General features: G+C 34.6%; 1 protein-coding gene across 1 annotated transcript in view; it reads right to left on the bottom strand.

Annotated features, from left to right (window-relative positions):
* Window positions 1–3401: 3401 nt before the first annotated feature.
* The window catches only part of LOC108905986 (titin), a 46763-nt gene continuing 23157 nt past the window's right edge, over window positions 3402–27007 (bottom strand). Inside the window, exons 13-23 of the mRNA XM_023455911.1 lie at window positions 25793–25981; window positions 18793–20751; window positions 15622–16073; window positions 13677–13800; window positions 13091–13378; window positions 12785–13025; window positions 10852–10889; window positions 9274–10515; window positions 3858–3948; window positions 3768–3791; window positions 3402–3621 (exon numbers count right to left, since the gene is read on the bottom strand). Of these exons, the coding sequence (XP_023311679.1) occupies window positions 3605–3621; window positions 3768–3791; window positions 3858–3948; window positions 9274–10515; window positions 10852–10889; window positions 12785–13025; window positions 13091–13378; window positions 13677–13800; window positions 15622–16073; window positions 18793–20751; window positions 25793–25981 (4665 nt within the window). The 3' untranslated portion in view covers window positions 3402–3604. The remainder of the gene's footprint in view (window positions 3622–3767; window positions 3792–3857; window positions 3949–9273; window positions 10516–10851; window positions 10890–12784; window positions 13026–13090; window positions 13379–13676; window positions 13801–15621; window positions 16074–18792; window positions 20752–25792; window positions 25982–27007) is intronic.

Here is a 27007-nt window from a genome sequence, read left to right as displayed (position 1 = left end):
CGCGCTAGCCTAAGGGCCACCTTAGCAAAGCGCATCCCAGGCTGCATAGCCGCACTACCCTACCCAACCATACCACACATAAACATGACACTACCCCCGGGGTTTACACAGACGAGCCGGCGAAGCAAGAAGAGCGCCAGAAGAAAGGGCCCTAGCCGGCGGGGCCCAGCCAGGACAAAAGGAGGTCCCACAAAGCGCCTACACCGGCCGCATTTGCGGTCGGGGTAGACGACGGATGGGGCCCACCTACGAAGGCTGTCCAGGCCTACACGAGATGAGGCAGGATAAAGAGGGATAATCCCCCTCGATCCCAAATCATTGAGGCCAATTTCTAGCCATAGAATAATGGCGCGGCGCACTCATCATATTGAAAGGATTTTCAAAATGAATTATTTTTATTTATTAAAAGATTAATAAAAAGAAAATTCCAGAACAGATTATGTCTAATATTTATTATTAGAGTTTGACATTTTCGTGCGTTGTCAGTAGCGTCCAGTGGCGTAGCCACGGGGTGCTTTAGCCCCCCCTGAAGATCTGTCGCGCCATTTTTATCATAACCGTAGCCGCTAGGCCGCTGCGTCGCCCTGCCTTGGAAAAAGTGGAAATATAAGTCAGCCTCATTCACAGATGCTGCAGTTTTAAAAAATATATATGGAAATAAAAAACGGTGTGAGAAAGATTGAAGCACATTAACAATTCCAAATAAAATACACTGGAGATAATCTGCGCCCAAAAGTAATCATGAAATAAATGATAAAACCATTTACAGACTAACAAATCCTTCTGATTACGATGCCAAGGAAGCTAATAAAAAAATAGAATAAGCCAACAAAAACCATTTTAAATTTGATCAAATGGTACGATTCAATTTTCAATTTAAGCGCAATTTATTGCAAACCTGAGCTTATGCAAACAGCCCTTAAAATCACAGCATAATTCAGAAAATTCTCCCGTCTTCTCTGTCCTTGGACAGAGAAGTGACAATCAGGACCGTATTAATAATTTTTAATTTCTGCGGAATGGTGTAGTAAAGTAAAAAATAATACTACTAAATTTAAGGAATTTATTACTATTTCATGATTTTTTGCTGTAATCACCACGGTAGTTCGCACTTTGTTAGTGGCGTGTTTATATTATAAATAATAGTTTTAGAATCATTTTAGGATCTGTATCATGCGACCGCGTTTACTGTTAAATAAAGTTGGCAAGATTTTCATTTAAGGGGCGCTAAATATCTAATAATTGGTATAACTACATTTTATTATATCAAAATATTAAAGTAGATATGTATTATTATTGATAATTTCCTCAAATCTTTATTTTCCGTTAAGATCCCTACAAATTCCTGTCATTAATGCACCCAACTATATTTTATATTTGTAATATACAAACTTTTGTTATACAGGGTGTTACAAATTACTAGGTTAACCCGTTAATCACATGTTTTTTGGATTATTTTAATTGTGGGATTTTTCTTATGCCACTTTTCATATTGGAGCCCCATTTTCAAAATACAGGGTGTCAAAATTAAAATTTAAACAATTATTTTTAATAATAACTCTAGTGAGTGTAGAGGTATTTATTTGAAATTTAGCATTTAAAGAATATGCAAATACGGTAGCTCCAGCTCTAAATGTTTATTAGTATTTTTTCAAAGAAATTTTGAAAAACTTCTATACTCCGCGGTCGAAATTATAGAGTGACTCAACGCTAGCTTTTGGACTAGTAAGGGGGATGAAGCATGCCGGGAACGAAAATCCATTGGCGTCTGCGTAAAAGGCAACAAGATATAGAAAATATTGAAAAAAGATAATAAAACATAACTAATATTTTTTTACGGTTTGCTATAACCGGCACTTTGATCCATTTTAATTACAGTACTTTAAAACGTCACAGTTGTGTTTTTTTAATCTATAAATTTATTATAGCCATGGAATTAGACTCCTCGTCTATGCTTATTATGCTGACGTTTCTCAGGACGGATAAATCAAGTCCGTTTACACCCACTAAAAAAGCATTTCCTTATTCCCTACCAAGTGCAAAAGACAGAGATAGAATATAGATTGACGTTCAGTGTAACTCAGTCTATAGACGATTATAGATTCTATCGATGTGCGTAGCAAGCGGCACAAAGATAAATAATATCGAACCGTATAAAAATCATTTTATATTTTATACGCATTATGGTAATAGTGTTTTTATATTATGTCTGACTCACTCTCTATAATTTTGACTGCGGAGTATAATTGCTGCTAAAATGGATAAAATCGAAAATTTTTAAATGGGGGGACTGATAGTCGAGGCTCCAAATGGTATGTATTAAAATTGGGATCTCAAAATAATCATTGGTTTTACAGTGAGAATTGAAGAAAAGTATAATTCTGTATTTTCTTAATTAACGTCAACTAATTGTGCGAAATCTACCCAGCCGATTTCGATGAAAAAATTTCTGCAATACTACCATATCATGAAATACTCACAACCATACTTTTTATATGGCTGTTCTAAAGTCAAGTTCCGAAATAAACACGAAAAAAACATATTTTCACGAATTTTTTTTTCGGTCTATACTGGATTGCAGCAACAATCATGCACATAAAAATTTCGGGCCACTTTTATTTTGAAGGGAATCTCGATACAAAACTTTTTTCCTTCAACTATTTTCTCTATGTCAATATTCTCCGAGTTATACATGAAAGAAGGGAGAAAAATATGCCTTTTTAAATTTTTTCTTTACATTTTCTTGCACTAACAACTTTTTCAGCGGGAGCATATCGCAATTATCATTTTAAATAATATTTAGAACTGTAGAAACAGATATTCCAAAGAATATGTGGCGAACGGATTGACCTCTAATTTGTAACACCCTGTATACAAACTTTTATTGTTTTCTCCGGTATGCTATTTATTAAAATTAAGAGTACACTGGGATTTCATAGTTTTTGCAGATATTTTTTATACATGGTGACCCACTTTAAATGGAAAAAATTCTTATAAAAAATTGATCGATTTAATTCAAAGCCCATTTTTTATTTTTTTCGATTCTAAATTTGACAAAAATTGGATAACAAATTTTTAAATCAAATCTGCATATTTCGTTTTACATATTTTGGTTTAGCATAGCATATACAACAATAAAGAACTTATTGTTTGCGATATCAGTAAATTTTCAATGTCAGCTATTCGGAATTATTTTCAAATGAGTTTTGATTAAACACCAATAAAATAAATAATTTTATTGTAAATGCAACTCAATATACAAAAAAATACAAATCTCTCGACAAATTTCTACAATAATTCATTTAAGGATCTAAATATGGTCGTCCCGTCACATAAGCCTAAGCAGTTGACTGCAGTTTTTCACTCAACCGCCAAAGAAAATATTGAAATAAATAACATACAACACCTATATAAGACTTTACTGATCGTTTTCTAAAATAAATAAAACAAGAACTAGAAATAACAGGATATTAAAAATAAATTATCAGCAATTATATTATAAGTAATAACTAGGTTTTTATAATTAATATACAATATAAACAATAATAATTAATATACAGCCTTTCGTTCTCACTTTTAAAATCCATCAATCCTCTTCTTAAAATTAATGTTTTTTATTTTCTGTAAACGAGAAATAAGCCATTAGTACGTTACAAGATAATAAAATCAAAATAATACTGCGTGCAACTTAAGATCAAAGTAATTTTTGTTTTGCGAAATATGAATCACACAAAAATAGAAATAAAATAAATCGTATTTGTAACTACCTTCTGTTTGTTTTCGGTGAAACTCTGCAACAAAAATAAAATAAAACGTAACTCATATATTTCCTAAATATGTTCGTTGCCTATATTTACCCATATATTCTAATTGCTGCTTCCTATGGGCTTCCATTAACGCATTCAGCTCCGCTTTTTGCCTGTTCAACATCTCCTCGAACGTTTCCTCCTAAATAACAGAAGTCGTCATGTAAACATCTGCGGAATTAACCACAGCTCTGTGATTGGTTACAAGATCTCTGCTTTTCATATGTTACACAACATACCTATTTTCATTATCCTCAATTAATTATTTTTACATACAAAAATATTCCAGTAACGTTTAACGTTTTCTACCAAAATTGTCACTTGCTGTTAACTCTCAGGTCAGCATTAGTTTCAAATGAACATTTTCTTTTCTGCCGTTATTTCTTACGGAAATTTTAATACTTTCAGAATAAAAGATCAATCATAATTTTAGAAATGTTTATAACATGCTGAGTATTTTATCACAATATAAATTAGTATAGATGTTGAATAAGTTCTCGCTGTTTTCCAACAGATGGCGTTACCAGAATTGCAAGCATGTAGTTTTTTTTTCAGTGTTAAACATGTTGAATTTCATGCTAAAAAAAAGAGTATTTCTGGGGCATTTTACTGCACCTCTTTATTCAAAAGAAATTTGTAGCTGAAGAATATAGAATTCTTGTTGAGACTGACGGCGACCTTGCTCTGTCACAAACACCATGCAGGGATTGGTTTAGACGCTTAAAACATAATGATTTTCATGTTGAAGATAGAGAATTGGAGACTTTGCTTCATGAAGACTCATGTCAGATGCTTGTTGAACTTTCAGAATCATTAGGAGTTGGTCACACAACAGTTTTGAATCGTTTGAAAGCATTAATAATTATTCAAAAGCAAGGACATTGGAGGCCGTACGAATTGAAGCCGAGACGTTGAAAGGCATCTTTGCATGTGCGAACAGCTGCTTCAACGGCAGGAAATAAACGTTTTTGGCAATGAAAAATAGATTCGCTACAATAATCCTAAGCATAGAAAATCGTGGGGAAAGCCCGGCCATGAGTCCACATCATCGGCAATGTGGAATATCCATGGTTCCAAGCTTCTGCTTTGCCTTTGGTGGAAGTAGTTTATTATAAGCTGCTCAAAGTGAATCACTGGAGGTCAATATCGACTACAAGTGATGCGCTTGAGTCGACCATTGAAGGAAAAACAGCCGCTATACGAACAGATACAACAAAGTGATTTTGCAGCATGATAACGCTCGGCAACATGGTGAAAACCTACTAAGAAAGCTTAAATGGAAAGTCCTACCCCACCTGCCATATTCAACAGACAATGCCTCTTTCGATTATCACTTGTTTTTATCGATGGGACATGGCCTGGCTGAGCAGCACCTCCATTCTTAAGAAGATGTGAAAAAATGGGTCGACTCTTGGATAGCCTCAAGAGGTGTAGTTTTTCTGACATGGAATTAAAATGTTGCCAGAAAGACGGGAAAAAATAGAGGCTAACCATGGCCAATACTTTCAGTGACATGTTTCTTACTGATTTTTTTAAATAAAGTATTAATTTTCACGAAATAACAGTGACAACTTATTTAACTCCCATTATTAGTGAAAATTATAAACTAATATAACATTTACTTTGTTTATAATGAACTTTCAATGATCAGTGAGCAAATTTAATGTTGTACTTAATTTCAGAGATCTTATACCAAATTATACTCAAATTTAAATAACACTGAAGCTCGGACAATTTGCTTCTATACCCTCGTTAATTTACCCAATACCCCAATTCTTGGTTAAAACTATTAATTTTCAACAAATTCAAGAATAATTAACATTATTCTAACATAATATTAACTATAATTGTAAAAATAAAAATTACAAAAACCAATAATTGGAGGTTGCAACAATCCATTCACAAAAAAGAGTTATCTGTATGAAAATGTTTAAATTGTACATATTATCCTGTTAGGTTCCAAGTCGTAAAAATCAATTTTTTATCATGTTTTATTTTAATTTATCAAAATAATAATAAAGCATGGGAATTGAGATGTAAAACTAGATAATTTTCATTAAATAGAGAGGCAATTATACAGACTTCTTTCTATGTGGTCTAAATGGCAGTACCAACAACACCCAATAGTATCGGAAGCAGAAGTTAAGTGGCAATTTGACAGATTATATTTGACATTTGACTAATTTGACAATCCTTTGCAGGTTAATTTTTAACTGAATTTTTAACCCTCATCATACCGTGTTAAATGTTGTGTACGTATATTTGAATCTCAACTGAATAATAACAATAAGGCATGTTTATTGATACCAACTACATAAAATCCTTCTAGTTACCAAAAAAATAACATGGATAAGGTGTGTTTTTAAATTAATTAAATATTATTTTTAATAAATAAAATTATGCTCTTATACGATAACATACTAAAGGAAATATATTAAAAATTGTGACTGTCGGATACATTTTTATCCCACCTGGTACGACAAGTGTTAAAGTAAAAGGAAAAAAGCCACAGTTCAAGTCAAGTTCGTTACTCTAATTGTAAATATGATAAAAACTACAATTAAAAAAAAATACTCATAGTTGCTGAAAAGTTTTCGATGAAAATATATGATGGTCTAAATATCAATTCTGACATTAGCTGTTAAATGACAGTGCCAATCAAAATGGTATGTTAAATATTTTAAGGGAATTTTTTGAAATAACTAAAAAAAAATTGGAAATGTTCTTTTTGTTACCACATTCCATCCAAGATGAATAATGTTTCCCTTTATGAGCCGATTAGGCACTGTCATCGTCATTATTCCGCTCATATTTGTGTCTAGTCACGGTTGAAACATATCGGTTGACTCACAAATATAAAAAGTTTGAATTTACATCAACAGAGAACGATGACAAATTAACAAAGTATGAGAAAGACACACATCAGATGAATAAATAAATCAAAAAGCTGCAGATGAACTTAGAAAATGAATAATGAAACACTGCACCGAAGACGAATTCCCATGTACAATTTGTATTATCTGTCCGACAAACTTTTTTTTGTGAATGCACATATTCTCGTACACATTCCGTGATGGTTAGTAGACTATTCTAGGATCAGAACAAGATGCGTCACAAGCCACATTCAGATATGGTTAGTAAGAAACACAACATACATCGCTAACATTAAAGTGGATCAATATAGCCGGTATACCTCCCACTATTACCGATTAATGGGCTTGGCTACAGACAGTACTTTTAGCTGGGTTATTCCTCAAAATATATCATGACTGACTTTATATAATGCACCATACTTAATATTGTGCTTATTTACTCTATAAAATGAACTGATCTTAATTAATTGTTTAAATTGTTTAGTACAAGAGAAAACTTCGATATAAAGTTACACAAATATAAAAAAAATTCAAGTCATTAAATAACAGGGATTTTTAAAAGGCCTCATCCATGGTGTGGTGTATTGAAGGCAATGAGCAATATGTCGAAAATGAATCGACTGTGTGTAATCATTTTTGGCAGCTTTTGTAATTAGTAGAATTTACAGAAAATTTTATCGACAGGGCAATTAAATCTGTGGCCATTGCAACGATTCGATAAACAAAAGACAACATATTGGCGCTATTTAATAAAGTGCACCATTGTTAAAAATGATTGCATATGGTCAATGAACTGAAAATCATTGTAGTGATTTTCAACATATTGCTCATCGTCTTTGATAAACCGCACCTTGAACGGGGTCTTTAAGATTGTTACTAGAAGATTCCATATAGAAATAGCTTATTCTTCATAACACACTTGGTCTATCAGTGACTTTAATAGATGAGTGAGAAATAGTGACTATTTCCTCCAATATCAATCCCTGTTATTTGATGACTTCCCATCACATATTTTGAACTGTTTTAAATATATACTCAAATATCAAATATTACGTCAAAAAATGAATTTATAACAAGAACCTGGAATTTTTAAACAAGATATGTAAATTTATTTTAAGGAATAATCCACACATTTGCTGATGTAGATAAGACATATACATATAGCTGGATATATACTTTTTAAGTTTAATAATAAATACAAAGAAAATCAAAGAAAATTTAAACATTTTTCCCATATTCCTCGCAAATTAGTACAAAATTAGAAATACAAAAATTCGCAGTTATTTTTTTGTAAACATACAGGGTGTTCCATTTTAAATCACGCACCTGAATATCTCGTCAGGGTAGCCAGCAATCCAAAAATAACCCTTACGAAAGTTATAAGGTTCGAAGGGGGACAACCTTCAAAGCCATTTGAGGGTCAAAATTTTTTATATAGGAACTTCTATTTTTGATTAGGAAAGAGCGCAAAATTTTACGTTCTACGAATCTGGGGTCAAAAATTGGGGTTTCTATTTAAAAAATTAGATTTGACCTTCAAATTACCTTGAAGATCAAGGTCAAGATCAAATTGAAGGTCACCATTCGATGTCCCCCTCCGAACCCAACAACTTTCGTAAAGGTTATTTTCGGATTAGTGGCTTCCATGACAAGATATATAACCTTTAAAAGTCATTCCTAGGAAGAACCCATCTAAACATAAAATTTTGCATTCAAATCAGGGATCAAAACTAAAGGTCCCTATTTGAAAAGTTAGATTTGACCTTTAAATGGCCTTAAAGATCAATGTCAAGGTCAAATTGAAGGTCACCATCCAACATCCCCCTCCGAACAATTTTTGTAAGGCTTATTTTTCGGATTGGTGGCTCCTCTGACGAGATATTCAGGTGCGTAATTTAAATATTTTGTCCTTGAAATAACCTTTAAAGGTCATTCCAAAGAAGAGCCTTAAGTACCCATCTAAACATAAAATTTTGCCTTCGAATCAGGGGTCATAAATAGAGGTTCCTATTTAAAAATTTTAAATTGACCTTTAAATGGCCTTGACGGTCAATGTCAAGGTCAAATTGAAGGTCACCATCCGATATCCCCCTCCGAACCCAAGTTTTGTAAGGGTTATTTTCGGATTGGTGGCTCCCCTGACGAGATATTCACGTTTGTAATTTAAATATTTTGTCCTTGAAGTAACCTTTAAAGGTCATTGCAAAAAAGTGCCTTAAGTATCTATCTAAACATAAAATTTTGCGCTCTTTCTGGTCCCGGGGTCAAAAATAGAGGTTCCTATTAAAAAAATTTGATTTGACTTTCAACTGGCCTTGAGGGTCAATGTCAAGGTCAAATTGAAGGTCGCCATCCGAAGTACCCCTCTGAACCTACAACTTTTGTAAGGGTTATTGTCGGATTGGTAGCTTCCCTGACGAGATATTCAGGTGCGAGTTTAAAATGGGGCACCCTGTATATCCCCAGAAGAATTAGAAGTACATAAAAATTTACAGAATGAAAATATATATCCCAGCTATACCTGAAAGCCATATTTTACACCTCACATCTCACTATAACTTTAATGTTCTTTTAAATTTCCTAGAATATCTTACCGTCCTGTTGAAATAAGTTTCCAAATACTCGTGTATTGGCACCACTGTCTTACAGTTCACGCCTCCGCAACAACACTTGTATACAATTTCAGTCTGGTGTGGTGTGTTACATGTGTGGTACTCGGAGAGGTTATTGCAAGGCAGAGAACCGTAACTCCTTGCGTACCAGGGATACTCCGAACCGTATCCGTGAAAATTACCGAGATGGTCCATAGAACCGAAATTGCCGTACAGGTAAGGCCTGTGGTAGAACGCGTTAAAACTATTGGGGCTCGGTGGAGGATAATCGTATATCGAATAATTAGAATTGCTATGCATCGGACCGTGATGGGAGAGGTTATTTTCACCGTGTACCGTGTAGTAGCTATCGAACGGCTGTTCGTTCGCCCTTCTCCTGGGCAAGTCTTTGAAGAGATTTTGCATCGAGTTCGAGTGTTTCATCTTCAAGTTGCGCCTCAGCACGTCGCTGGGCATCTCGTCTTTCTTCTTACGACGCATCATATTGCCTGCGTACTTCTGTTTAGTCGAAGATAAAGTGTTTATGTCCCTTAAATACAAATTTTGACTCTCGATCACGGAATACGAATTAACTTTACGGGACCGCGGTTCGTGCAGGAATCTCTCTTGATGGTATTTGAAATCAGGTACGAAGGTATCACTACAAACTGATACATTTTCGGGATAGTCATCGTAATATTCAAATACATCATCGTTCTCTAAACTGTCCTCACTGACAGTGTCGAAGTTAGTTGAGAATAAGTTTTCGTTAGTCAGATCAGGGCAGGATGCGTTCAGGTTAGAAACATTATTAAAAACCCGAGAAACATGCAGATCTTTCAAGAATGACGAATGAATGTTCGGCATACTATTAGTAACGTTTAACTGATTTTCGGGAGGGTGTATGACTATTTTAGGGAACTGACGGAAGGTTCTGGACTTTTTACGACCGATACTTGGACGGCGCGGATTGTCTGCATCGATTATATTATTCTCGCTTGTTTTATTATTTATAGGCAGAAGGCTCTCGATTTCCTTTTTTAAGTCGACGTAAGACATGGACTTTTTCAACGGTAGAATATCAATGGGATGGGACGAGTTTCTGTGTGTTACGTGTGACTGAAACTTGTTTTTATGGTGGTTACTGGAGTTAGATGTCGACGGGATGTTATTCGAGTGACTTTGATGCGTTTTAGCAGTGGTGCCAACGTGCTTATAGTTGCGGTTGTTACCAACTTCATGCGGCTACAAATACAAAAATAAAAAACTAAAAAAAACTACCAACAAAAACAATCTAAAAATAAAAAACTAAAAAAAAACTACCAACAAAAACAATCTAAAAATAAACTAATCTCATGTTTCGTCTATTCCTATGAACATTTCAAATCAGGACGAACAATGCCAAATACTACTTATCCTTCGCAATTTACAAATAATTTGCATAACCCACCATGTTTTCTAAATATACACGAATAAAACCTAGCCCTAGACTTTAAAGGTGAGTCACAAAACAAAAATTAAAAAGAAAAAACACAAAATATTAGTCAAACGATAAGAGAGTGTCAAACGTGAAAAACTTACTTTAACTTTTGCAACCTCTTCTGACGGTACTTCTTCAGCTGAAAAGAAAATACACAAATATACAGGGTGTTTTTAAATGAAGTAGCAAAAATGGTACCAGTGAATGTAGAGCCAAAAATAAGAGGATTGAAGTAAAAATACCTTATATGAAAGTTGCACCCCTGAGGCGATATACCCTCTTAAAGGTGAGGATTGAAATTCACATTTTAATTTTTTTCTTTAACATGAGGAATGCCAGAGACACGAAACTTGGTATAAGCATCCTACTAATAAAGAGACAACTTTTCAATATTTGTTCATTGGCGTATTTTGTACAGGAGTGAAACAGACAACCCCATTGCAATATTTCATTACATTTTTTATATGAAGCAAATTATTTATATAAAAATATTTATTGGGAAGACTGATTTATTGCGCTACTTTTTTACCTCTTGTAATTTTTTGATGAAACCAAAAGTCACGACCACGACCAATCCAGCGATTCGGGTAATTTAAATTTAACCATTCTCTAACGGCAGTGTACTATGTGCAAGCACCACATCACCTGATGTGTAGTGAGGGGTACATCCTCGAGTAATGTTGGAAGATTTTCGTTCAAAATTCTAAGATACTCGGCCGCTCCAAGCCTGTGTGGAAGAATAAAAAGACCTACTAGAGTATTTCCTACAATTCCCATCCAAACGTTTAAACTGAAATTTTGTTGACATCTTGAAACAAATATCTCATGCGTATTTTCTTCCAATCATGAATGAACATTATGAAGGTTTACTGCACCTACTCTAAGAAAATTTGCATCATCGGTGAAAAGTATATTCATTAGAAAATTTAAATCATGCCTGGAAATATTAATGTACCATTGACAAAAATCCACGCGATTAGGTAAATCAGGGTCATTCAATTCTTGCACGGGTTGATGGTGAAAAGGGTATAAAAGATTTTCATGAGCTACATTCCACACAAGACTGTGAGAAACTTGCAGTTGCCTGGACACCTGTCTTGTGCTTGTACCACAGTCTTGTTCTAGATGTTCCAGTATAGCTTCCTCAGTTTCAACAGTTCGGACATTACGCCTTCTTCCGGCACCCTCACGATTGGGCTGAATTTTACCAGTTTCGCGAAGCCTTCTTTCCACCGAGGCCAATGTTTGTCTATGAGGAATCGGTCGGTTTGGATATCTTTGGTGGTATAATCTTACTGCAGCGTTACTATTTTTTCTGGATTCGAAAAACACTTGGAGCATGTCGACATATTCGTCATTGGTATAAATATTATTTGCCATAATTATTCTGATAATAAATTAATCAATTGGTACTAATTATTGGTTGACAGAAAGTGTCAATTTATTAATATGATAAATAACAATTTATTTGTTATGACATCCGCCTACTTTATTTTTACAAATTTTCGCAATTACCCCTTTAGTGAACGATGACGCATCTAATTTTTTTACTAGAAAACTATCGGTTTTATCGAAAAATTACAAGAGGTAAAAAAGTTGCGCAATAAATCAGTCTTCCCAATAAATATTTTTAAATAAATAATTTGCTTCATATAAAAAATTTCTAATAAAATATTGCATTGGGGTTGACTGTTTCACTCCTTTATAAAATACGCCAATGATCGAACAAATATTGAAAAGTTGTCTCTTTATTAGTAAGATGCCCATATAAAGTGTCGTGTCTCTAGCATTCCTCATGTTAAAGAAAAAAATTAAAATGTGAATTTCAATCCCCTCCTTTAAGAGGGTATATCGCCTCAGGGGTGCAAATTTCATATAAGGTATTTTTACTTCAATATCAATATTTGGCTCTATATTCACTGGTACCATTTTTGCTACTTCATTTAAAAACACCCTATAAAATTCAACTAACTGATTTCAAATACACACAAAAAAAAATTAAATAAAAAACAATAATAGGAAATTAAGACTCACCTCCCGTAGGCAAAGATTTAACCAAGGTAGTTTTTAAGGAATCAAAGGTTGTGTTTATAACCGTAGTAAAGTCTGCTTCTCTTCTCGTTTCGTTTTCGGGTACCGACATATTACCAGACCGCGCGTGGCTTTCCGGTATCGCCAGTTTACTTCTATCGGGCTCCGTAACCACGCTAACCTTAAACCGGGATATGCGCCTCTCCTTGGTAGATTGGCCGCCATCTGGTGTGCTGGAAAGCACCTGAAAAAAGTCTCGTTAAAAATAGATAAAACAAAAAAATACACATTCGTTGGTTTGTACTGTACCTGATTACTAGAAGTTGAAGCGGAAACGCTCGCAACGCTTGGCACGCTAAGGACCTCCTGCATTCCGCTCACATCGCTCCTCGCTTCCATCAGCTGTTCCGTACCGCCGACGTCTTTCTTCTCGACAGCATCGTTCCTAGTATGAATCAACTTAAGCTTGTTGTTGAGTTCGGTGAACTGCTTCTCTGAGCTCGTCGTGAATATGGGGGGCTCCGCTTCCATGACAGGAGACAATATCTCCGAGGTAGTAGTGCCGCTGCCCGGACCGCTACCAGAATCTACCTGCAGCTGAAAGGAAATACGATTAGACGCGTGCGGGTCAGGTATTGACGGGCATCTATTAGTTACTTTGTTCTTGTTAATGATTAGGTTAGTATGCATAATGTCTTGGGGGAAGTCTAGTGATGCTACAATCAGTTGGGGGCTAGGGGGTGCCTGCAACAAACATCGCTTTGGTGAAACGGGGTTATCCGACACAAACGACAACAATATTTTAATAAAAACACATAACAAACACTTGGGAGCAACAAATATTAACACACAATATTAGTGTTAGAAATTACGAATCGAGAAAAATTAATCTTACTGTAGCACTTTGCGGAGTCCTGGACAAAGGAAACGAGGACAATTTGTGCTGCAAACTCTGAAGGTGGGCGTCGTACTTCAGATCGCTCTGGGGTGTCGAAGCCTGGCTCCCTCTAGTGGAGGCGCTGCAAACAACACATATACAAGGTGTAACATATTTAAAAGAAATGATATATGTTCCACAGAATACTAAAGATTATTTTTTTTTAGTTCGAATAGATAATTGAGTTATAATTCGTTATTTAAGAGGGCTCTATAGCAAATATGTAACCAGCAATACACTTTTATAGATTTTATTACAGTTTCTCTAAATATGAATTAATCCACAAATAACAGACTTTCCTCCATTTTAACGCAGATTTTCTATAAAATGAACTTAGTTTGAAACTCAAATTACTTTTTGGTGTGAAGAAATTTGTAATTTACGATGCCGTTTGTTCAAAAGTGGCAAATTACATTTAGAACAAAATGTAGTTTCAAACTAACTCCATTTTATAGAAAGCCTGCGTTAGAATGGAGGAAAGTATGTTATTTGTGCATTAATTCTTATTTAGAGAAACTGTGTAATAAAATCTATAAAAACGTAATGCTGATTGCTTATTTTCTATAGAGTCCTCTTAAAGTGCAATTAGTCGTTTATGCTGTCACTTAGTAGCAAACTCAGTTGCATGAGGGCACTTATTAGTGTTGCTGTTGTTACTTTTTTAAACCAACAGTATGAAACAAATGGAGTGTCAGAAAATGCAACTACATAGAAGAAAATTTATAAAAAGTGATTGCTTTTTAAGACTTTACGTGTTATTTTACAGTCACCATATTTTTGTGAATGAAAATTTTCGAGTAAAGAACATGAATCCAGAAAGTCTTGATATGGTTAGAACCTACTTTTTTTGTCGGAAGAAAATTGTATGGCTGCAAAAGGATGTATTATTGCACCCGATAAGTACCAATAAGAAAATGTTTGTAAGATTGATTCAATATTTAAGAGGTTACGAGAGTTTTGAAAGCCAATATATTAATATTGGGTAAAAACAAACTCAGAGGATGAGAATCCTGGCAAAATAATTTACCACTGTACAACATCGAAGCTTCACAGATATCTATATCCTGTTCACAAAATACAGGCGTTGAAACCAGAAGATTTATCAAAGCATGTAGAATTATGTGTGATACGGGAAAAAATCCAATAAAGGGAAAAATTTTTCAAATTGTGTATTATAAAGTGATGGGGCAGAAGAAAAGACATTTTCAATATTGCATTGTTGTAGAATGATTGAACCAAAACGAGAATAAGTGGATTATATGTTTCGAAGCCACTACATTGGCCATTAAAATCCTCAGATTTAAACCCATGTAACTTTTATCTGTGGAGACACAGTTTACTCAATTCCTGTCAACGATATTGAAGAACTATGTCAGAGAATCATGTCATAGATCTTAATAAGATAACTTTACATGTTGCGACATGTTAAGACATGTTTAAACAGGCAACAGAGAAATTTTGAGCATATGCTGTAAAAAAATCAGATGTATGTTTTTATTTATTTTATCTACCTTTATTTATTACTATCTGAGTTATCTATTAGGTAACTTGTTATTGATTCAGTTCTTCTCATTTAAAATAATTGATTTTTCGTTTATGTGCGATACTAAATCTCCTCCTAAAATTCCCTGCCTCTTTTAAATTATGAGGTTTAACAACAATGCATACTGTAATTCTCAAGTGTGTACGCGCTCCTCGCTGTTATCACGCACGGTTGTTTGAGGTCATCGGTCTGCTCAGCAGACTTATACAAAATTAATTAAAAAAAAAAGTTAAAAAAGATTTTAGTTTCCCCAAGGTCCAAACTTACGACATGCATTTTAAAGGTCAAATGTAGTCTCCATGTAAAAATGTACCCCACTCAAAGTTGTATAAAAAGCATTTTAAACTTTGATGGACTAACCTCTCTATAATTTGCTTGAGATTCTCTGGTATCTTCTTAACGGCGTAATTCTGCAAGGTCTCGTCCACGGACACGGAGTGCTGGAAACTAACGGGTGGTTGGGCGGCGGACAAGTTCTGCACAGACACGGAACTAGAAATAGCCTGAGGGGGAAACACGTGTTGCTGGTACATAACACTCTGCATGTCCACCGGCTGGCTCATATTCAGCATCATCTGCTGGGGTGAGGTGACGACGGACTGCTGACTCGTAGGTCCTAAGATCTGCTGCTGCGGCGGAGGTACGTTGATAGGTTGTTGGTATTGGGGTGGAACCACGCCGGTAGGCTGGGTGATGGGCGGTTGTTGCGGAGGTAAATTCGTAGGTATCGTAGGCATGGGTATTTGGCCGACTGGTTGCGGTAGAGAGGTGTGCGGTATGATATGTGGGGCTTGCTGGGACATCGGAGGAATCTAAAATATACATTAGATTAACCAGTTTCGTTTCAGTTACAAAATAGTTAAGATGTTGGGTATGAAGGGCTAAATTGGTCCTTTTTATTCAGTACAAACTATTTTTTTTCCTATTGTTTTCGGTTATTACATTTTCAGGGAAAAAATTACAGTTTAAAAACACTAACTAGCATGTAAACAAAGCCAGCAATAAAACAAATCGCTTCTCCCCCACATAATGTCATTATGTCTTTCTATAAAATTGATGTTTCTCTACTTAATGTCTTTTATCTCTTTCTAACATCGTTTTTTCTCTTTATATCATCATTCTTTTGTTCTATAAAACAGTCGTTTCTCTCTATAACAATAGGAAAACATAAAGAAGGTAACAATAGTAAAGAGTGACCAAAAAAATCGCCCATTTTTTCACAATTCGCAGAGAATAGAAAAAATATATAAAAATATGTTTTTGATTGCAATTTACTTGTGTTAAAAAACTGAAATGAGCATAGCTTTTAGTAATTAGAAAATTTAAAAAATCACCCCTACTTAGGGGTTGAAAAAATGCCAAAAATGAAGAATTTGAATATTACCAATTGATATAAAAACTGTTTGCATGTGAATTATTCTATCGAATGATTCTCGATACAAAAAAAGATTTATTTTCACGACAGTAATAGGCATGTTGAATTTGAAAATCCACCCTTAAGCGCACTTAGGGGGTGAAATCATCCCCAAAAATAGAGAATATCAGAAATAATTGTAAAAATTCCAAAAAATATATATTTTTGTAATATTAAATTCTTCATTTTGGGCATCTTTTCAACCCCTAAATAGGAGTGATTTTTGAAAATTTTCAAAAAACTAAAAGCTATGCCCATCTTAATTTTTTACGACGAGTAATTTGAGACCAAAAACATATTCTTATCTATTTTCTTTAGTTCTCTGCGAATTGTGAAAAAACGGGCGATTTTTGTGATCACTGTGTGTTAAATTAAAGATCTTTTTTTTTTATAATTCGTATTTTATTTGATTTTATTCTTAAGGCTATGTTTCTTACAAAACGTGCTTATAAACTATATTTATAATTGTATTACTCGGATTACATATAAAGAGATTTTGTTCAAGAGATGCGACATTTACATAGTAGTAAAAATCTTTATTCCACTCTTAAGAGGAAATAGACACTTCTTTAACAATATAAAATTAATTACACAGCATTACACTTTGAAAAACCGCGGTCTTTTTACTTTGGTCTTGCTTCCATCGTTGTTTGATTAACCCTGACTGCTCACAGGCACTACACGGCCTTTATATAAACTAATGACACTTAGAAACTTCCGTTAAACATTCATGAATGATCTACATATATGCCAGGGTAACCAGGGTAGTTCAATAAGTAATCCAATATATGAGGAATATTCAATATGTACTAGTGGATATGTCNGATTCTGATAGCAGCGGTACAGACTAGTTTTTTATGTTTTAAATAATAAAATGTTTTTTTAATTAATATTTTTACCTTTTCAATAATAAATGACTTATTTTAAACATATTTATAGTTTATTTTCCATGACGCTGATAAATTTATTACACCTAATTAACCTACTACACTGAAGAAGCGCTTACGGCTAAGATTTAATGTAAAACGGTCCTGTGTAGCTCGCTATAGACTTCTCCCACTCTAATCGCCAATGCGCGAAGCAAGTCCATTCTCTCGTTGGACAAGGTATAGATGCTTATAGAAACTTCCGTTAAACATTCATGAATGATCTACATATATGCCAGGGTAACCAGGGTAGTTCAATAAGTAATCCAATATACGAGGAATATTCAATATGTACTAGTGGATATGTCCAAGAAATGAGGACAAAAGGGCCTACCACCCTTATTTCAAAGCCTAAGTAGTCGCTCTTGGGGAGTTGTGTCTGGCAGCTGAGGAAGAAGTATATTTAGCTACGTCACACTCAGGCATTCCATCAGAGATTTTATAACATTATTTTGATATCAATTTTTTCTTTCACGGAAACACGCTTCCTTTTTCCCGACATGCTCAAAATGTGTGTGATTATATTTACGATAACACCTAAGAATTCAAAATTGAACTAAAATTAAAACCAGATTCCCTCGGTTTCAGAAATCAATTTTGTGAATCTCATTATCGTTAAATAATGTTTCTTTCTACCTACTTTTATGTAGTAGATTGGTGTCCGCGGTCGTTTAACAGAAAGGTCTTTATTGGAGTATATAGTAAAAACAAGGGGATTTCCATTTGTAAACTAAGAGCATTCAAAATCGGTAGTGGTCGCTCGACACAGGTGGTCACTAACAAAGGTATTACTCTAATTGATACCAATATATGAATGGATTTGTTTAACACTTGTTTTTTACATATAAATTTTGAATAAAACTTGTTGTTTTACTATTGGTTTCATTTATGTGTGAAGTTTGTTTTTTATATATTGTAGTTTTTTCGCTGATGATGGAGTAATAACCTAGCAGGAAAAAAATAACCGTTTGTAAAAAAGATTCTAATTTACTCCGCCACAGTTACCAGCATTCAGTATTACAATGAATTTTTGCCAAAAAGTTAAATAATTGGCTGTAATTATTTGTGGCATTTCCCGTTACTATTTTTATTAGAATGGATATTTCTGTCACTAAAATTATAATTTTTTTTATAAACGACCTAGGCGCAGCAGAGATATCTAACCAAATCAAAGAATAACAAAATAGTTACCTGTATCGGCATATCGTGCGTCGGTAATGCAGGTTGCTGCAGCGGTGCCTGCATAGCTTGACTCGGCGCCGTGGTACTCAACTGAGTAGGAGCACTGGCTAGAACTTGCGGCTGCGCCATTGAAGTATTAATCTGCTGCTGTATGTTCATCTGTTGCGGAGGCGGAGCGGAAACGTACTGCTGAGGGATAGATATAGGGACAAAACTTTGATGAGGGGCAGACGTGGGCACGGTCACTGCCGGTTGTGGTTGTGAAATCGGCTGTATCTGCGGTACGGGCTGTGGCATCTGCAACGGCTGTTGGGGTTGCGGCAACGACTGCTGATGTTGCGGTAGGGGTTGCTGAGGTTGTGGCACCACTGGGTGAGGTTGTGGTATAGGATGATGTGGTTGAGGCAAGGGTTGCTGTGCTGGCTGCGAAAGAGGGATATTTTGCTGCATTTGGGCTTGTGGTACCGACTGTGGTGGTTGTGACAATGGTTGTTGTGGTTGCGGTATTGGTTGTGGCGGTTGTTGAGGTAAAGGTGGTTGATGCTGGGGCACAGGTTGTGGCATAGGTTGTTGAGGTTGAGGCAAAGCCTGTGGAGCTGCAGGTAAAGTTGGTTGTGATGGAGGAACATTTTGTTGATGTTGTGGCATGGCTTGTTGGGGTTGTAGTATGACAGGTGGTTGAGAAATAGATTGAGAAGTCGGTGGAGGCATGGCGGAGCTTATGGGTGGTATGAACTGAGCAGTGGCTGGTTGGGAATGGCTCTGAGTCTGTTGTTGGGGTTGGGGTGGGAAATTCACGGTCGTTTTAGAGCTGACATCAATGTTAGATGAAACCTTTTTAGCTTCCACCTCCGCAGATTCTTTCTTAGGATGACTGATGTGTTTTAAATTATCCAAACTAATTTTCAGCATCTCTAGAGTATTTATAAGTTCTGGGCCACACACAGCCCCGGTTTCTTCTTTTGTCGTCAATTCTTCTTTCAAAGAACAGACACTAATTTTCTGTTCTAGGGGTTTTTCCGTCTCCAGTCCAATTCTAGTTGATTCTAAAGGCGCAGAAATTTTTCTAACAGCTTCTGCGGTGACACTACTTGGCAACACAGGCTTAACTTCTACAGGTGGCTGAATATTTTGAACTAGAGGCTCAGTTTTTTCCACCGGCGCTACTTCTGGTGGCGGCGGCTGACCTACATCAATAGAACCGAAATCTTTGTCTTTTGGTAAATCTAACTGTCCCGATAGTACTGGACTAACTAAGAACCTAGAAATTTTCCTCTGGGGTACCTTCAAGCCGGGATCGCCTTGTGTAGGATTTTCATCCTTGGCTTGCACTCTCTCCCCTCCAAACTTCTCTGCAACCCCATCTTCAAGTTTTATATCTATAATCCTTTCTATGGGCCCCTGCGGTTTTGGAGGTAAACTAGTAACAGGTTTGTCTTTTACAATTTCCTGACCAGATTCAGGCTGATCGACGCCTAACACAAACACCTTCAGGTTAACTTTCTGACCGGGCATCAGTTTGCCAACGTCTTTCTGCATCAAACTGTTATTCAGTTCGGTTTTGAGAGCATCTGTATGGTCTACAGATTCAGGCACATGTTCTTTAGGAGGAACAGCATCCTCTATAACCTCAATGCCCAACTCCCTCAGATCTTTACTAGTCGTTTGAGAAAAAGACGGTTGCTCTACAGGAGCCGTTACGCAACTCTCGGTAGCGTAACTGACGTTAGTTTGGTCCGCCAATCCGGGAGGCCTACTGTTCAATATGTAAGTGTTTTCCGGAGTATATTCCGATGCAGTGCTGGTTTTGCGCGATACTGTACCACTTGAGTTCAAGCTCTCCCTACATCGTAAGTTGTGATAGATATTCTCCGATAAAGTGGTTTTTATGCCTTGGAAGTCTTCCTGAGGCGTAGGTTGGTCGACATAAGCGGGTTTTATCAGCGTCTGGCCGCTACTCTCATCTCTCTAGATAAACGACAAAATTAAAAATACATTACCCACTATTAACCTAAATATTTTTAATAAACGAAAAAAAAAGGAAAAGGTAAAATAAAATTCAACGGCTACAGTGCAAACAGAAAAAGTACAAGAAAAAAAATGGTGGAAATATTCTAACTAGTAAAAAAATGTGGAAAACTAAATGTATACAAAAAAATTACTTACAGATCGGTGCCTTCGATGTGTTTTTTTATGAGGGTGTCTAGTGAGAGATGCGTGCCTAACCTTTATTTGTCGGAGCGTGCAAAAAATAGATTATTGACTTATTGGTGAGGAACTACAATTTACCTTGTGTTAAATAACTAGTTATTTTGCTTGTAATATTACCATTTATACAATTACAGTGTTGAGACTGTTATTTTTTGTCATATTAATGCAAAAATATGATATATGAAAAATTTTAAATGAGATAAAAAAATAATTGTAACGATAGCTGATTAGTTAGTTTCACCATAATTTTTAATATATTTGGTAGCAAATACATTGCTTGTAGAGAGAAAATTGTGTCCTACAAAGAAGTGCAACTAAATTTTGACATGGATACATACAGGGTCGGAAAGTACCGATGGTCCATCTGCCGTTACATGAGAGCGATAAAGTAACTCATAGAAATCCGTGCGATAGAGAAAGATGGCTATAATGAAGGCGTCTAATAGTCACCGCCCATTTCGCCCTTCCACAAATAAGAAGTGGATCTTTCTCTATCGCATGGATTTCTATGTCTTACTTTATCGCTCTGACGTAACGGCAGATGGACCACCGGTACTTTCCGAACCTGTATATAAAATTGTGCAGATGGGTATCATCCCAGAAGTCGAGATGCATTGAAAACATGAAACGATTTTTGTATTCATAACTTTCAAATTGAAATGAGCCAAGTACTGAACAAAAACCAAAAATAGGCCTTATCTCACAATACAAACAAATTTTGTAACTTTAAAACTAACCGAGAGAGATGAGAACAATTTTAGACTGGGTTCATCAAAAATTTCACTGATCTTTTACAAGGTGTTACATTAAATGAAGAGGACAGTTCTTTAGGGGTAATAGTGCGTGTTTCCCAGAATAGGTACTAATCTGTAATATATTTTTTTTTAATCAAATAAATAGCTGAGTTACAATCCATTTTTAAACTGCACTTAAATTCTTGTCTACAGCGTCACTGGACAGCTCCCCAACTCAGTTGTATGTGCATGCTTATCAGTGTTGCCTCATTACCTTTTTAAATCACTTGCATAAAACTAACGGAGAAGCAGACAACGAAACTGCAATGGAAAATTTTATAAAAGCAGATACTTTTGTATTATTATTATTACGACATATTATTTTAAAGTTACCATATTTTTTTCTATGTTAACGTGGATGTAGCTGCAAAATAATGTTTTTAAGAAAATGAGTATTTTTTGCATGATTTATTAAATATCAACTAATTTGGTATGGGTAACGGTATAAGCTACCAACTGTAAATAAGACCAATTTATGTTTTAAAATAATTATTTTTGATGTTTTATAAAATGCACATAAAAAATATCATCACCATTATATCCAATCACCATAATACGTAAGCATTTTTTTAAAGCACAGTATTTAGTTTGTAAATCTCAAAGTCAATGACCTCTGATAGTGACCTAGTTTAGGTGAACTACATAATATCAATCCACCTGATGTGATATGACAAAAGGCGACTAGACACACGAAAAACAAAAGGTCAGTGTTAATTGGGCAAAACGAGAATGGCCGAATATGTCTCCATTTCACTTTTTTACATTTATTTTATACTCCAGTCGAATTAGATCATAAAACCTGGAAACTTGAAAAAATTGTTAGTAGACATTTTATCACACTTGATGACAGAGATGGGTACGTAGAATGATATCAAAAATGTAACTCTAAGTTGGCTTTACGTGTTTTTTCACTTTTTTTTTATTAACTTTTTGCTCACGAAAATCTAGGTGACCTATCGGAAAATTAGTAATTTTATCTTGTAGGCAATTCAATTACCTACAATTTAAGATATCTAAAAGTCATATTTCACCAATTTACTAACTGTAAAATAAATGAATATTGATGTAATTTATAGAAAAGATGGCCATTCCAATGACCAACATGTGTGCCAACGTCAATTCGATTCACCGTGAAATATTTGCTCCAGATATTTGTTAATTTCGTTAGTTTTTTTTGTTTCAACTAATTTCTTAATTGCTAAATGTTAATTTTAAAAGTTAATATCTTAGATATAGGTTCTAATTGATCTAAAGAAACTTATCGAAAAAGAAAAATTTCAAAAAGTTGAAATTAAGTAGCCCTTTACAACAATGTAGGATGTGCAGAACAGCGTTATAAACAAATTGTCTCAGGGTCAGGCAAAAGCCGCTCGGGAATTTGCACTTTTTACATTAAATAGAGCTCATTTTTACGGTAATTTAAAAAGAAAGAGAAATCACCTACGCCTCTTTGTTCCCAAGATAACTTTTTTTATATAATGTTTGTTTGGTTTTTGCTTGTTTCATTTAGTTTAATTACTTAGTTTTTTTTTATTGTATTTCTAAACTATATAAAAGAATCTCTAATTTATATATTATGTTCTTTTTGTTATTACCGCGTAAAATCTGTGGTTTTCAACGCCTTTACTGGCGACTACTCCAAATATGGGCTTGAATGGTAGCTCTCGTTGAAACCATATGCTCTCTTGTGTCTTTTTTTACAGCCTCTATTCCGCTATTGCTCCACTATTAAACTCTTGTGTTTTGATTACAAAACTGGCCGGTATCAGCCTTTGGAAGTACTCTCTCGTACTAAGTGCGATTGTGTAAGAAGACGCCTATTTTGAAGGTAAGAAAATCACCAATTGTTTTTTTGTTGATATTCTCAGTTATTTCATTGCCAACAATAATTAAAGTCATATGCTATTAAACCAGTAACAAAAAAAAATACAGTCCATTTTAAAACAATAGGTGCGTTTTGTTGGATCAATCCCTGATTTATTAGATTTTTTAGAATGACATTTTTCAATAAAACAATTCGAATCAAATCTGACATTAGACAGATGCCGAATCTCAACGGGCCAATGCTACACCAGCTACCTAAGTAACCTCACAAATTTGATCTCCCCACCACTTAATTCTAATAATTCCGTCTCAAACCACAGAAGCAAAAGTTGCAACCGGATTCAGAATATCCTTGCAATAAAACGCCCATTATGCATAATTCAATTCCGGAATCATTCCAACAAAACGCACCTAATGTTAATTGTTAATTAACTATTGGACATATCACACCGGGAATTTTAGAGGCAAAGCCGTTTATTTCATTACTTTCTTATAAAATGAGACAGATAAAGATTTGATTTAACTGGCAAATAAATTTATCAAGGGCCTAAAAGTGGTATTTAGAGAAGAGTTTTGTATAGTAAATGTTTATAATCTTATGACTTCAGCGTTTAGTGTGGGTAAGGTGTGTTTGTGTGTCTTCATCGTTAAATTTCTGTATGGTACTGTAAAAAAAACATGTATACGAATCCAGAAAGGTAATATTTGACAACAATGCCGGCAGTACCTCCTAGTTGGGTACGCGCTAGCAGCTAGCACGCAAGGTTGTTTGAGGTTACACTAATATGTCCAGTGACGAGCTATGAAAGTTACGAAAAAATATTTAAAAAATCACTTTTCACAGTGCAAATCAAGGTTGGCAAATGTCACGATATTTATATAAATATCAAATATCGGATATATATCTTGATTATATCCGATATATAATATATCAAGTCTTGATATTTATTTATTTTTTTAATTAATTAGTTTATGTATAATATTATATTAGCGAAATAAAATTAAGAAATTATTTAGGTAAATATTTTTATTCCAAATATCAAAAACAAGAACGAAAAAATAAATATAAATTCTGAAACTAATAAAAAATATTTGCCAGAATATTAAGTACTACAAAAACTAACTAATTTACACCGTCAACATAAACTTCATAAATATTAAAACAAATACAAACACACAGCACCTGCTCGAATTGACTAACACGTGGAAAAATAATGAAATAAAAATATTAATTCAATTTTACTTTGCTGACAAATTCGGGGAATCACATAAATAAACATGTTCATCAACGATTAGCATACGGTTTTGCTGCCATCTGTTAACAGTTTTAGCAACTTTAAACCAGTAGGAACAATTATTTAAATTTTTATAAATATCATGATATATACCAAGGAATAAATATTGTGATAGATATCAATGATATATATAGGATATATATCATTGATATGTATCATACCAACCTTGGTGCAAATTGAGAAAATAAACTTATAATGTGTTTCTAAAGGTCAAAGCTGGCCTCCGTATAAATATGACCACCATTTAAAGTAACACCCTGTGTAGTGAAGAACTTTGTTACAATTCAGACCCTTGCTGTGAACAGTTTTCAATTTACTGATTTATTCAGTAACTAGCTACAAGTTTGCAAGATGAACTCAAGCTTCCAGATGTATCCAAGTCTTGTACCACTTACGGTTGTGTCAGTGAGACGTACCTAGTATTTTTTAGATCATTTGTGAGATTTAGTGGGCGAATAAAGATTATTTTTATATCGTACTTTATCAGTAACTTGGAGAAACGTAATATATTACAAATCATTCCAGTAACATATGTTTGTGAAACATTAGACTTACCTTCTGGACGTAACCCTGCGGCTTGGCCTTGGCACATTCCGGGATCTTATCCGGCTCGATCTTCAGCTGATCGATCACCTCCTGCAGGTGATCCCTGAGGTGCTTGTGGGGCCCGTCCTTCAGCAGCTGCTGCCTGATCATCCCCTCGATGATGTGAGACGGCTTCGTATCTAACCTGTTAAACTTAAAGCTAATGGTTTTCTGTTTGCACAGGAGCTGGCACTCGACGGTACCGTCCGGGTAAACGTTATCTACGATTAACTGATGCTTAAAAGTACTCCTTTTCCTTCTCGGTTTCTCCTCCGTCGACGTGGAGATCTCTGAACTTACTTGTTCCGACGTGGACAGGTCCATGTCGTCGCCTTGGCCGGGCAGACTCTTGAAGTCCTGTCCCGGGGACTGGGTCGAACTGACGCTCTCCACGGATATCAGCGACTCCAGAGGCACCTGGTTGGCCGGCAGCAAATTGAGGTTTTCTGCCGTTAGAGGCTGAGGCTCCTGCTGGGGTGGAATAAATACCTAAATATATTAAAAAGAATATTTTTAAAATGGCAACTTTAAATAGTGTATTGCAAATGTCAGTTGTAAAGCAGACCAAAATTCCACTAGAAATTTTAAAAATGACCAGTCATCTTAAAAATGACCAGTCATTATAAAATATGTCATTTTTTAAATTTTTAAAAATTTAAAATTAAGACTACATACTTTAAAAATTGTTGATCATTAAAAAATCAATTAACTTAAATGTGACTCAATTTCTAAAATTATTACTACTTTAAAAATGACCAGTGACCAAATTAAAAAAAAAAACATGTTTATAGGACACAAATGTCCTTTAGCACGTATCCTCAAATTAACATTTTATTTAAAATAACTGCCGCAATGAACATATTTAAAATGACCAGTCATTTTAAAAATCAAAAATATGACTGATCACTTTAAAAGTTACTTCTACAAAAATGAGTTATTTTAAAAATCAGTATTTAAAAATGACCGGTCACTATAATCTACATAAAGTCACTAAAAAATCATTAATAAATTAATTATGACTGGTCATCTTCAAAATGACATATTATTTTATAAATCGTTATTTAAAAATAACCAGTCATTACAAAACATTTCTACTTTAAATGTGACCAGCCATTTTTAAAGCTACAAAAATTTTAAAAATTATTTAAAAATGACCCGTCACTATTAATATTACTAACAAATTAAAAAAAAAGTTTATGGAACACAAATGCCCTTTAGCAAGTATCTTCAAATTAACATTTCATTTAAAATAACTGCTGCAGTGAACATATTTAAAATGACCAGTCATTTTCAAAATCATTAAAAATATGACTGGTCACTTTTAAAGTTACTTCTACAGAAATGATGTTATTTTAAAAATCAGTATTTAAAAATGACCGGTCACTTTTAAAATTACTGCTACTGTAAAGTCACTAAAAAATCATTAATAAATTAACGGGTCATCTTCAAAATGACATATTATTTTATAAATCGTTAATGCAAAATAACCAGTCATTACAAAAATTTCTACTTTAA

The sequence above is a fragment of the Anoplophora glabripennis genome, unplaced genomic scaffold (assembly GCF_000390285.2).
Source record: "Anoplophora glabripennis isolate ALB-LARVAE unplaced genomic scaffold, Agla_2.0 scaffold242, whole genome shotgun sequence".
Lineage (NCBI taxonomy): Eukaryota > Metazoa > Arthropoda > Insecta > Coleoptera > Cerambycidae > Anoplophora > Anoplophora glabripennis.
The sequence above is the reverse complement of the archived record's forward strand: the minus strand, read 5'-3'. Positions and strand labels throughout refer to the sequence as shown.